The 13,200-nt window shown below is 43.8% G+C and overlaps 1 protein-coding gene across 1 annotated transcript in view; it reads right to left on the reverse strand.

Moving 5' to 3' along the window:
* Positions 1-7,174: 7,174 nt before the first annotated feature.
* The window catches only part of SNX18 (sorting nexin 18), a 71,197-nt gene continuing 65,171 nt past the window's right edge, over positions 7,175-13,200 (reverse strand). The window contains exon 2 of the mRNA XM_069748474.1: positions 7,175-7,433. Coding sequence (XP_069604575.1) covers positions 7,420-7,433 — 14 coding nt within the window. The 3' untranslated portion in view covers positions 7,175-7,419. The remainder of the gene's footprint in view (positions 7,434-13,200) is intronic.

Below are 13,200 nucleotides of genomic sequence, written 5' to 3' on the forward strand. Positions count from 1 at the left end.
TAATACAGGACAAGCTCTCGGACGTGGGAACTCTGCTGACCGCAATCCCTAATCCTATCACACACACTAGAAATAGCCGTGGATTGCTCCTAACGTTCCCTATGCAACTCGTCACAGCCTAAGGAACTAGCTAGCCCTAAAGACAGAAAAATAAAGCCTACCTTGCCTCAGAGAAATTCCCCAAAGGAAAAGGCAGCCCCCCACATATAATGACTGTGAGTTAAGATGAAAATCACAAACACAGAGATGAAATAGATTTAGCAAAGAGAGGCCCGACTTACTGAACAGACAGAGGATAGGAAAGGTGACTTTGCGGTCAGCACAAAAACTACAAAAAAAAACACGCAGAGGGCGCAAAGACCCTCCGCACCGACTCACGGTGCGGAGGCGCTCCCTCTGCGTCCCAGAGCTTCCAGCAAGCAAGACAAAAATCAAAATAGCAAGCTGGACAGAAAAATAGCAAACAAGAGAAAAACAAGCAGGAACTTAGCTTCTGTTGGAGAAGACAGGTCACAAGAACGATCCAGGAGCGAACAGACCAATACTGGAACATTGACAGGTGGCCTGGAGCAATGATCTAAGTGGAGTTAAATAGAGCAGCCAGCTAACGAATTAACCTTGTCACCTGTGGAAGGAAACTCAGAAGCCGCAGCCCCACTCACAACCACCAGAGGAAGCCCATGGACAGAACCAGCCGAACTACCATTCATGACCACAGGAGGGAGCTTGACAACAGAATTCACAACAGTACACCCCCCTTGAGGAGGGGTCACCGAACCCTCACCAGAGCCCCCAGGCCGACCAGGACGAGCCAAATGAAAGGCACGAACCAGATCGGCAGCATGAACATCAGAGGCAAAGACCCAGGAATTATCTTCCTGACCATAACCCTTTCACTTGACCAGGTACTGGAGTTTCCGTCTCGAAATACGAGAATCCAAAATCTTCTCCACCACATACTCCAACTCCCCCTCAACCAACACCGGGGCAGGAGGATCAACGGATGGAACCACAGGCGCCACGTATCTCTGCAACAACGACCTATGGAATACATTATGGATGGCAAAAGAAGCTGGAAGGGTAAAACGAAATTACACAGGATTGAGAACCTCAGAAATCTTATACGGACCAATGAAACGAGGCTTAAACTTAGGAGAGGAAAGCTTCATAGGAACATAACGAGACGACAACCAAACCAAATCCCCAACACGAAGTCGGGGACCCACACAGCGCCGGCGGTTAGCGAAACGTTGAGCCTTCTCCTGGGACAATGTCAAATTGTCCACCACATGAGTCCAAATCTGCTGCAACCTATCCACCACAGTATCTACACCAGGACAGTCCGAAGACTCAACCTGCCCTGAAGAGAAACGAGGATGGAAACCAGAATTGCAGAAAAACGGCGAAACCAAAGTAGCCGAGCTGGCCCGATTATTAAGGGCGAACTCAGCCAAAGGCAAAAAGGACACCCAATCATCCTGATCAGCAGAAACAAAGCATCTCAGATATGTTTCCAAAGTCTGATTAGTTCGTTCGGTTTGGCCATTTGTCTGAGGATGGAAAGCCGAGGAAAAAGACAAATCAATGCCCATCCTAGCGCAAAAGGATCGCCAAAACCTCGAAACAAACTGGGAACCTCTGTCCGAAACGATGTTCTCCGGAATGCCATGTAAACGAACCACATGCTGGAAAAACAACGGCACCAAATCAGAGGAGGAAGGCAATTTAGACAAGGGTACCAAATGGACCATCTTAGAGAAGCGATCACAAACCACCCAAATGACCGACATCTTTTGAGAGACAGGGAGATCCAAAATAAAATCCATAGAAATATGCGTCCAGGGCCTCTTCGGGACCGGCAAGGGCAAAAGCAACCCACTGGCACGAGAACAGCAGGGCTTAGCCCGAGCACGAGTCCCACAGGACTGCACAAAAGAACGCACATCCCGTGACAAAGACGGCCACCAAAAGGATCTAGCCACCAAATCTCTGGTACCAAAGATTCCAGGATGACCAGCCAACACCGAACAATGAACCTCAGAGATAATTCTACTAGTCCATTTATCAGGGACAAACAGTTTCTCCGCTGGGCAACGGTCAGGTCTATCAGCCTGAAATTTTTGCAGCACCCGCCGCAAATCAGGGGAGATGGCAGACAAAATTACCCCCTCTTTGAGAATACCCGCCGGCTCAGGAACACCCGGAGAGTCGGGCACAAAACTCCTTCACAGGGCATCAGCCTTTACATTCTTAGAGCCCGGAAGGTACGAAACCACAAAATCAAAACGGGAGAAAAATAGCGACCAACGAGCCTGTCTAGGATTCAACCGTTTGGCAGACTCGAGATAAGTCAAATTCTTGTGATCCGTCAAGACCACAACGCGATGCTTGGCTCCTTCAAGCCAATGACGCCACTCCTCGAATGCCCACTTCATGGCCAACAACTCTCGATTGCCAACATCATAATTGCGCTCAGCAGGCGAAAACTTTCTAGAAAAGAAGGCACATGGTTTCATCACCGAGCCATCAGAACTTCTTTGCGACAAAACAGCCCCTGCTCCAATCTCAGAAGCATCAACCTCGACCTGAAACGGGAGCGAAACATCTGGCTGGCACAACACAGGGGCAGAGGAAAAACGACGCTTCAACTCCTGAAAAGCTTCCACAGCCGCAGAAGACCAATTGACCACATCAGCACCCTTCTTGGTCAAATCAGTCAATGGTTTAGCAACACTAGAAATATTACTGATGAAGCGACGATAAAAATTAGCAAAGCCCAGGAACTTTTGCAGACTCTTCACAGATGTCGGCTGAGTCCAATCATAAATGGCCTGGACTTTAACAGGGTCCATCTCGATAGTAGAAGGGGAAAAAATGAAACCCAAAAATGAAACCTTCTGAACTCCAAAGAGACACTTTGACCCCTTCACGAACAAAGAATTAGCACGAAGGACCTGGAACACCATTCTGACCTGCTTCACGTGAGACTCCCAATCATCCGAGAAGACCAAAATATCATCCAAATATACAATCAGGAATTTATCCAGGTACTCTCGGAAGATGTCATGCATAAAGGACTGAAATACTGATGGAGCATTGGAAAGCCCGAATGGCATAACCAGGTACTCAAAATGGCCCTCGGGCGTATTAAATGCTGTTTTCCATTCATTGCCCTGTTTAATACGCACAAGATTATACGCCCCTCGAAGATCTATCTTGGCGAACCAACTAGCCCCTTTAATACGAGCAAACAAATCAGACAGCAGCGGCAAAGGATACTGAAACCTGACTGTAATTTTATTAAGAAGGCGGTAATCAATACAAGGTCTCAAAGAACCATCCTTCTTGGCCACAAAAAAGAACCCTGCTCCTAACGGTGATGACGACGGGCGAATATGACCTTTCTCCAAGGATTCCTTTATATAACTCCGCATAGCGGCGTGTTCTGGCACAGATAAATTGAACAGTCGGCCCTTAGGAAACTTACTACCAGGAATCAAATTAATAGCACAATCGTAATCCCTATGAGGAGGTAGGGCACTGGATTTGGGCTCATCAAATACATCCCGGTAATCCGACAAAAACTCCGGGACTTCAGAAGGGGTGGATGACGAAATAGACAAAAATGGAACATCACCATGTACCCCCTGACAACCCCAGCTGGACACAGACATAGATTTCCAATCCAATACTGGATTATGGACCTGTAGCCATGGCAACCCCAAAACGACCACATCATGCAGATTATGCAACACCAAAAAGCGAATATCCTCCTGATCTGCAGGAGCCATGCACATGGTCAATTGGGTCCAGTACTGAGGCTTATTCTTGGCCAAAGGCGTAGCATCAATTCCTCTCAATGGAATAGGATACTGCAAGGGCTCCAAGAAAAAACCACAGCGCCTAGCAAACTCCAAGTCCATCAAATTCAGGGCAGCGCCTGAATCCACAAATGCCATAACAGAATAGGATGACAAAGAGCAAATCAGAGTAACGGACAAAAGAAATTTCGACTGTACCGAACCAATGGTGGCAGACCTAGCGAACCGCTTAGTGCGCTTAGGACAATCGGAGATAGCATGAGTGGAATCACCATAGTAAAAACACAGCCCATTCCGACGTCTGTGTTCTTGCCGTTCAGCTTTGGTCAAAGTCCTATCACATTGCATAGGCTCAGGTCTATGCTCAGATAATACCGCCAAATGGTGCACAGCTTTACGCTCACGCAAGCGTCGATCGATCTGAATGGCCAAAGACATAGACTCATTCAGACCAGCAGGCATGGGAAATCCCACCATGACATCCTTAAGGGCTTCAGAGAGACCCTTTCTGAAAATTGCTGCCAGGGCACATTCATTCCACTGAGTGAGTACAGACCACTTCCTAAACTTCTGACAATATATCTCTACCTCATCCTGACCCTGACACAGAGCCAGCAAGATTTTCTCTGCCTGGTTCATCATAAAGCAATTCAAGCGCCAGAAAAAACGCATCAACATCACGCAATGCCGGATCTCCTGGCGCAAGGGAAAATGCCCAGTCTTGAGGGTCGCCACGTAACAAAGAAATAATGATTTTCACCTGTTGAACAGGGTCACCTGAGGAGCGAGGTTTCAAAGCAAGAAACAATTTACAATTATTTTTGAAATTCAGAAACTTAGATCTATCCCCAAAAAACAAATCAGGAATTGGAATCCTAGGCTCTGACATCGGATTCTGAACCATAAAATCTTGAATGTTTTGTACCCTTGCAGTGAGATTATCCATCCAAGAGGACAGACCTTGAATGTCCATATCCACACCTGTATCCTGAACCACCCAGAGGTCTAGGGGAAAAGAAAGGCAAAACACAGTGCAAAGAAAAAAAAATGGTCTCAGAACTTCTCTTATCCCTCTATTGAGATGCATTAATACTTTTGGCCACCTGTACTGTTATGACCTGGTGGTTAGGACAATAATGGACCAGGTGGTAAAGAGCACACGGAAAGACCTGATAGTTAATAATAATAATACAGGACAAGCTCTTGGACGTGGGAACTCTGCTGACCGCAATCCCTAATCCTATCACACACACTAGAAATAGCCGTGGATTGCTCCTAACGTTCCCTATGCAACTCGTCACAGCCTAAGGAACTAGCTAGCCCTAAAGACAGAAAAATAAAGCCTACCTTGCTTTAGAAAAATTCCCCAAAGGAAAAGGCAGCCCCCCACATATAATGACTGTGAGTTAAGATGAAAATCACAAACACAGAGATGAAATAGATTTAGCAAAGAGAGGCCCGACTTACTGAACAGACAGAGGATAGGAAAGGTGACTTTGCGGTCAGCACAAAAACTACAAAAAAAACCACGCAGAGGGTGCAAAGACCCTCCGCACCGACTCACGGTGCCGCGCAGGGCCGCGCTTAGTAACCCGATGTTTACCCTGGTTACCAGTGTAAATGTAAAAAAAAAACAAACACTACATACTTACATTCCGGTGTCTGTCCCCCGGCACTGTGCTTCTCTGCACTGTGTATAAGAGCCGGCCGGAAAGCACAGCGGTGACGTCACCGCTGTGCTCTGCTTTCCGGCTGGCGCTTACACAGTGCAGAGAAGCACAGCAGCGGGAGACAGACACCGGAATGTAAGTATGTAGTGTTTGGTTTTTTTACGTTTACGCTGGTAACCAGGATAAACATCGGGTTACTAAGCGCGGCCCTGCGCTTAGTAACCCAATGTTTACCCTGGTTACCAGGGGACTTCAGGATCATTGGTTGCTGGAGAGCTGTCTGTGTGACAGCTCTCCAGTGACCACACAGCGACGCTGCAGCGATCGGGATCGTTGTCTAGATCGCTGCAGCGTCGCTAAATGTGACGGTACCTTTAGACTCTATGAGGCAGAAAGTGATGCAATCCAGGTGCACTGCTAGTGGTGGAGAAGACTTCCTAGTGCTAGAGAAGATAGCAAGAGGGACACCCTACCAGAACCAGGGCTGAAGCTGTGTCTGGTGCCTGTGGGAAGGACAACAACCCATTGTGCCTTATCCTATATGCCCATTTGTAAAGACTGCCAACCGTCCAGCGAAAGTTTGATTGATTTAACAAAACCTGTGTTCCCTGGATTGATTGCTGTCAAGGTTCCAGAAGAGGAAAACCTTGAGTCAACGGAGGCCTGTGGGCCAGAAGTAAACACACCGGGATGGACACACGTGTTGTCTGTAGAGGGCCAGATCGAGTGGGCGCAGGATCTTGCCCAAAACTACCTCACTTGGGCACTTTACAGCTGTAGGGCATTCTAGGGAGGCCACCTGGCAATGCAAAATTATTTTTGCTCACTCTCTAATGCTTCTGCAGTGTTGGAAATAGTGCTGGGCAAGTTTTTATTTTGCAAGTCGCGAATCAAATCATAAAATGTTTGAATTTGGGTGAAACTACAAATTACAGAAAATTCAATGCAAACTCGAGCCTACGTGGATCGATCCGCTCATCTTTAGCTGAGAGTGAATAAAGTTTGTTCTAGCCTCTTTTAATTTTATTGTACTGTACCTTGTTGCAGATTGTCCGTGTGGATTCTGTAATTGAAATATTCTAACTAGTGATGAGCGAGTGTACTCGTTGCTCGGGTTTTCCCGAGCACGGTCGGGTGGTCTCCAAGTATTTATGACTGCTCGGAGATTTAGTTTTCATTGCTGCAGCTGCATGATTTACAGCTATTAGCCTGCTTGAATACATATGGGGATTCCCAAGCAACCAGGCAACCCCCACATGTACTCAGGCTGGCTAGTAGCTGTAAATCATTCAGCTGCGGTAATGAAAACTAAATCTTCGAACACTAACAAATACTCGGACACCACTCGAGCGTGCTCGGGAAAACCTGAGCAACGAGTATACTCGTTCATCACTAATTGTAACAACTCAGTGATGTGTAAATCCGGCCAAATGGAATACCGGTCTTGTGTCATCATTATCGTATGTTTTCACACTTTTTAATTTATACCTTTCATGACAGTTTTGACAAATGCCTAGAAAAATTGGTGTAAGTTAGAGAAATGTAAAAGTCGACAGTCGGTATGTGTGTGTTGTTAGTAGAAATACACATTTACACTTTTCATGAGGTGGTGTTGAGGACAGAAATATGTCTTACATTCACAGTAAATTTGACAGTTTAGCAAATTTAGCTCAATTTTTTTCCTGAATTCATGGATCTAAAGATAAATCCCCCAATCTATTTACAGTTTTCTTGCACTGGATTGGTTCTTGGATTCATAATATACCTAGAAAAGCGATGTGCACAGTCAGGAGTGTTCTGCAAAGTATCAAGAAAATCAGCTGATCAGAGCACATTCTCAGTCAGCAGGTTTCCCTTCCGTAAGAGAACCGCCCTAGATCTCAGCCAGCAGTCTCCCGTTGCTCGAGTTCAGGATGTTGATGTCATTCCTACATTGAAAGAGCTGAAAAAGAGCAAAACAAATTTGTGAATACACAAAGTTATTCTCAGAAGAAAAACACGACACGGTCTCTGACCGAGGAAATTAACCACTTCCCGGCCGGACAATTTTCCAATTTGCGCTTTCGTTATTCCTCTCCTTTTTTGAAATGGCAAAACTTTTTTATTTTCCTGTAGACAGAGTCATATGAGGGCTTGTTTTTTTGCATTGTACTTTTTGAATGTCAACATGTATTTTTTATTACGCACTGTACTGGAAAACAGGAAGAAAAATTTCCAATTGTGGCAAGATCTAAAAAAAAAAGTGAAATTCTGCAATAGTTTTGGGAGTTTTGTTTTCTCAAAGTTCATTATGCAGTAAATTAGACCTGGCAATACAATTCTATAAATAAAATATAATACATAGTTGTTTTTTTTAATTTAAGTTATGAAAACTTTTTGGGGAAATTAATAAAAAAATTATATATATATATTTGCGCTTGTATCGCAATTTTCCACCCAAAATGTTTTCAATCAATGGAGCTATGTGGGGGCTAGTTTTTTCACTTCCCTGAACTGACATTTTTATTAAAACCATTTTCAAGTATAGAGTGTTTTGCAAAAATATTCACCCCTGGTGACTTTTTACTTATTTTATTACATTGCAACCTGCGTTTAAATATTATTGTAATCCAATTTGTCAGTGATGCATCAGTACTAAATAGCATAAGTTGGTGAAGTGAAGTGAGAAAAATCTAGGCGCAAATTACATTTATGGGATAAAATAACTAAAAATTGTCACGTGCATATGTATTCACCCCTTTTGCTATGAAGCCACTATAAATTTCTGGTGCAAGCAATTATCTTCATAAGTCACATGTTTAGTAAAAGGAAGTCCACCTTTGTGCAATCTAAGTGTCACGTGGTCTGTCAGTATAGACACACATTTTCTGAAAGGCCACAGAGGCTGCAACACCAGCAAGAGGCACCACTAACCAAACAACATCATGAAGACCAAGGAGATCTCCAAACAAGTCAAGGACAAAGTTGTTGGGAAAAAGTCAGGGTTGGGTTATAAAAAAAATAAATCCCAATCTCTGATGATTCCCCGGAGCACCGTCAAAACCATTATCATCAAATGGAAAGAAATGGTACCACAACAACCCTGCCAAGAGATGGCCGCCCACCAAAACTTTCAGCCCGTGCAAGAGAGGTAACACAGAGACCAAAGGTAACCCTGAAGGAGCGGAAGAGTTCCCAAGCAGAGACTGGAGTCTCTGTCCATACAACCACAATAAGCCATACACTCCATAGAGGTGGCCTTTATGGAAGAGTGGGCAGAAGAGATCTTTTACTTACACACAAAAATTGTGCTCAGTTTCAACTGCGCATGTGTTGTGAGAAATTGTCCATGGACATATCATCATTATGAATACACATATATTGGAGAAAAGCCTGAGCAGGAAAATCATATGCATGATCTTTGGCTTGTGATCGAGTAGACAACTGGAAGAAGGAGCAAAGTGTGATGCGATCCTCCAAGAAAACAACAATCACAGGAACTGAAGTCTGAGGGGGTCCAAAAAAATTATCTGCCATATCAAGACAGAAGACCCAGTAATATAAGTGGCACATGGTAGGTGAGAGTCAGGGGAGTAACTACAATAGGTGCGGGGGTTGAAATCACACTGGGGCGCTGGAGCATAAGGGGGTCCAAAAAGTCAATTTTGCCTATAAAAAGACCAATACTATTACAGATTTGCAATACTTGTGAGCCCTGTTGGAGCTTCTGCATTTGGACCCATTAGCTTCAAGTTACGCCACTGTTGAGAGTCCTTTTACAGGTCTATCTATGGGTCCCAGAATATGCTCCAAGAAACACGAATCTGACACTGCATATTCATGACTTCACTTATCACAAAAGATGAGTGAACCCAAACTTAAAAGTTCTGAGTTCATACTGGACACTTAGTGTCCGGTGCTAAACTCCAAACACGGACTTCTCAAGAAAGTTTGTTTTGAGGTTCAGAGTTCCAACGGAAGTCCGGACAGTGAGAGACAACACTGTCAGACGACAGGAGTCAGAAAGAGAGATATTATTCAGCTCCAAAATTTGGGTCCCCATTGTTTTTATTGGGGTTCGGGTTCAGCTTCAATTTTGGGTAGAGTTCTGAACTTTAAACTAACGTTTGGGTCGCTTCCAGACCCCGAACTTCCATGGGTCTGCTCATCCCAACTTATTACGTTACAATCATAGACTTGTCTGTCACTATTGAAAAGTTTAGAAGCCCTTTCCAATGTGACACCATCATACTGTATACATGCATAGTTACCATATCTACTTATATGTGCTGGTAAATTAGGAACTTTTTTCCTGCCTTTGGCTCCTCTCCATACCTGCCAAAATGCTTATTTGTGGGTGGATTTCTAAAAACCATCCCCTTTTTGGGTCAGGATTAAACAAATATGTTGGTATTGTTTCCAGAAAAACAAAGTCCCGGCAAATCCAGGACAGTTGCGTACATAAGCCACCAACATTAGCTTTGGTAATTTAGAAATATTTTAGTCCCACCCCTGTTCTGCCAGAACACCACCAGGACCACCCATTTCTAGTCAGTGATTGAGAAACCCCAGACATTTTGGGCACCTTTGTGGCAGTTGTCATAGATGTACATGTGGACAAGTCATGGGATCAGTAGATGGACACAGATATATTGGTATGTGTGCCAAAAGCCAATACAGTCACCCCTCCATTATTTTTTATAAAAAAAATGATGAGGACCCCAAATTTGTGCAAGCAAGCAAATTAGAAAAAAATGAAAAAATAACCTCACTTCTATGTTTATTACAATTTCTCATTTCATGTCAGTGGTGACACAGTAAGGTTGTTCCTGGTCTTCTCTGGTTAATAATATGCCGTACACACTGCACTTTCTGCATGTGTACATTGAAAGCATTATGATAATTGTCCCACGTTGCATCTGACTGCACTACATGGTGATTACTCTCTTCCATTTCATACCATAATGGAATTGTCGCAATCAATCATCATGAAAGATCTGCTGCAACATAGAAGAAGCTTTAATAATTAAAGTGATCTTCCAGCCCATTGGGGGATACGTTCCATATTTTCTGGATATATGTACACTAAATGTCAGAAGCCTCTGGTTCAGAGGTTGTATACATATTATATGATATTACGGCATAAAAAGAAGTTTCCGATATGTATATATTTAATGCTAATACCTAGAAAACCTGTCCTTTCATCCTGATGGCAACCTGCAACATCTCGATTATGGTATTCAGATCGATCCAACTAATGTCTCCATCCCTCAGCCCATAGGACACAAGTACAGTGCTCAGCATAAATGAGTACATCCCATTTGAAAAGTAAAATTTTAATCAATATTCACTGAACACAAGGGCATTTTCAAAAATTTTGACAAGACTGAATTTCATAGAACTTTAAAGATGAAAGTAAGGTTAGTAATAAAACTTAATTACAAAATCTCCAGTTTTACTCAAACTAGTTGATACAAAAATGAGTACACCTCCCATCAAAAACTACTACATCTAGTATTTTCTATGTCCTCCATGACTTTTAAGGACAGCACCATGTCTTTTAGGCATGGAATTAACAAGTTGGTGACCTATTGCAACATCTATCTTTTTCCATTCTTCAAGAACGACCTCTTTTAGAGGCGGGATGGAGAGTGATGGCAACTTGTCTCTTCAGAATTCCCCATAGGAGTTAAGGTTTGGTTCAGATCAGGAGACATTTGACCACTGAATCACTTTCATCGTGTTATTCTTCAGAAATGCAACAGATGTGTTTTGGATCAATGTCATGATGGAAAAGTGCAAGTTTACCAAGGGCACGGAGTGATGGCAGCATCTTCTCTTTCACTATAGAGTAGTACATCTGTGATTTCATGATACCATTAGTGACATGTAGCCCCATGACAACAGCAGTACTCATGCAGCTCCACAAAAGGACACCGCCACCACCATGTTTCACTGTAGGCACCACGGAGGAAGCCAATACCAACTACATTTGGCAGCGACTTATCGACCAGGAGAACAAAAGGATCAGGCATTAAAATTCAATTGCCAGATCCTTACTTTCCCTGATATAATCTGTCATGGTCATGCCGACTTCAACTCAAAAATATTTCCCGGATCCGTACATTCGTCAACCAAGAATCTGCAAAAACCCTAGTTCATGCACTCATCTCCCGCCTTGACTACTGTAACCTCCTGCTCTGTGGCCTCCATTCTAACACTCTTGCACCCTTCCAATCAATTCTAAACTCTGCCGCCTGACTAATCCACTTATCCACCCTCTGTTCCCCGGCCTCTCCCCTCTGTCAATCCCTTCACTGGCTCCTCATTGCCCAGAGACTCCAGTTCAAAACCCTAACCATGGCATACAACACCGACCACAACCTGTCTCCTCCATACATCTGTGACCTCATCTCCCGGTACTTACCTACCCGCAACCTCCGATCCTCACAAGATCTCCTTCTCCTCTCATCTCCTCTTTCCACAATCGCGTACAAGATTTCTCCCACGCATGCCCCTACTCTGGAACTCTCTATTCCAACATATCAGACTCGCACGTACCGTGGAAACCTTCAAAAGGAACCTGAAGACCTACAGCCGACTCCCTGTAGTTACGTAGTGGGGAGCTTTCAATCAGCATGGCAATAGCAGAGATGCCCCGTCAACAGAGAAGAAGAGAAGATGTTACTCTTTCAACAGATCAGTTGAAGAAGGGGAGTCATCGGCCAGATCTGGGACACCACTCTGAGCTGGCAGAACAGGCAGATAGTTAGCAACTACCTGCCTGTTAGTTCTTATCCCATAAGTAAAACTAATAAAAGTCCCGGCTAACCTGTTCAGGTTGAGTCTATTGTTTTAGATTATAGAAACCTGCTTAAAGGGACAGTGTCATCAGAAAGTAATTATTATTTAAATCAGATTTTTCTATTAAATGTATTGGTAAAAAAACATTTTTACAGTGTCTTTTTTTTCAATATCATCTGTATTAAAAAACAAAATGAATATTCTTGCAAATTTCACACAGGCCACTGGGTCTATTTTAGACTCATACTTTCTGTCCTTTCTGGAAGAGTATACACTGATAACACTGAATGCACTATTCACAAAAAGTAATGTTACAGCTGTCCCTGCTCTCTTTAGGCTATGTGCCCACATTGCAGAAATGCTGCGGAAATGTCCGCAGCATTTCCGCAACTCCCTGCCCTGCAAGCGTTTTTAGCTTGCAGAATGCTTGCGTTTTCCAAGCGATTTCAAACATCGCTTGGAATAGTGATTGACAGGTTGGTCACACTTGTCAAGCATAGTGCTTGACAAGTGTGACCAACTTTTTACTATTGATGGCTATGCAGCATCAATAGTAAAAGATAGAATGTTAAAAATTATTAAAAAAATAAAATATATGGTTATTGTCACCTTCCGATGGCCCCCGATCTACTCAGCGGCGCTCCCGGTACGCTCCGTTCCCAGGGATGCTTTGTGTGAAGGAACTTTGTGACGTCACAGTCATGTGACCACAACGTCATCTCAGGTGATTCGTGCAATGCATCCCTGGGAACGGAAGTTGCCGCGTGCACCGCTGAGAGGCGGGAGGACTCTGGGGGCCATCGGAAGGTAAGTATAATCCTATTATTTATTTTAATTCTTTTTTTTAACATAAATATGGATCCCAGGGCCTGAAGGAGAGTCTCCTCTCCTCCAGATACTGGGTACCATCCGCACATGAAGCGCTC

The sequence above is a fragment of the Ranitomeya imitator genome, chromosome 1 (genome assembly GCF_032444005.1).
Source record: "Ranitomeya imitator isolate aRanImi1 chromosome 1, aRanImi1.pri, whole genome shotgun sequence".
In the NCBI taxonomy this organism is placed as follows: Eukaryota; Metazoa; Chordata; class Amphibia; order Anura; family Dendrobatidae; genus Ranitomeya; species Ranitomeya imitator.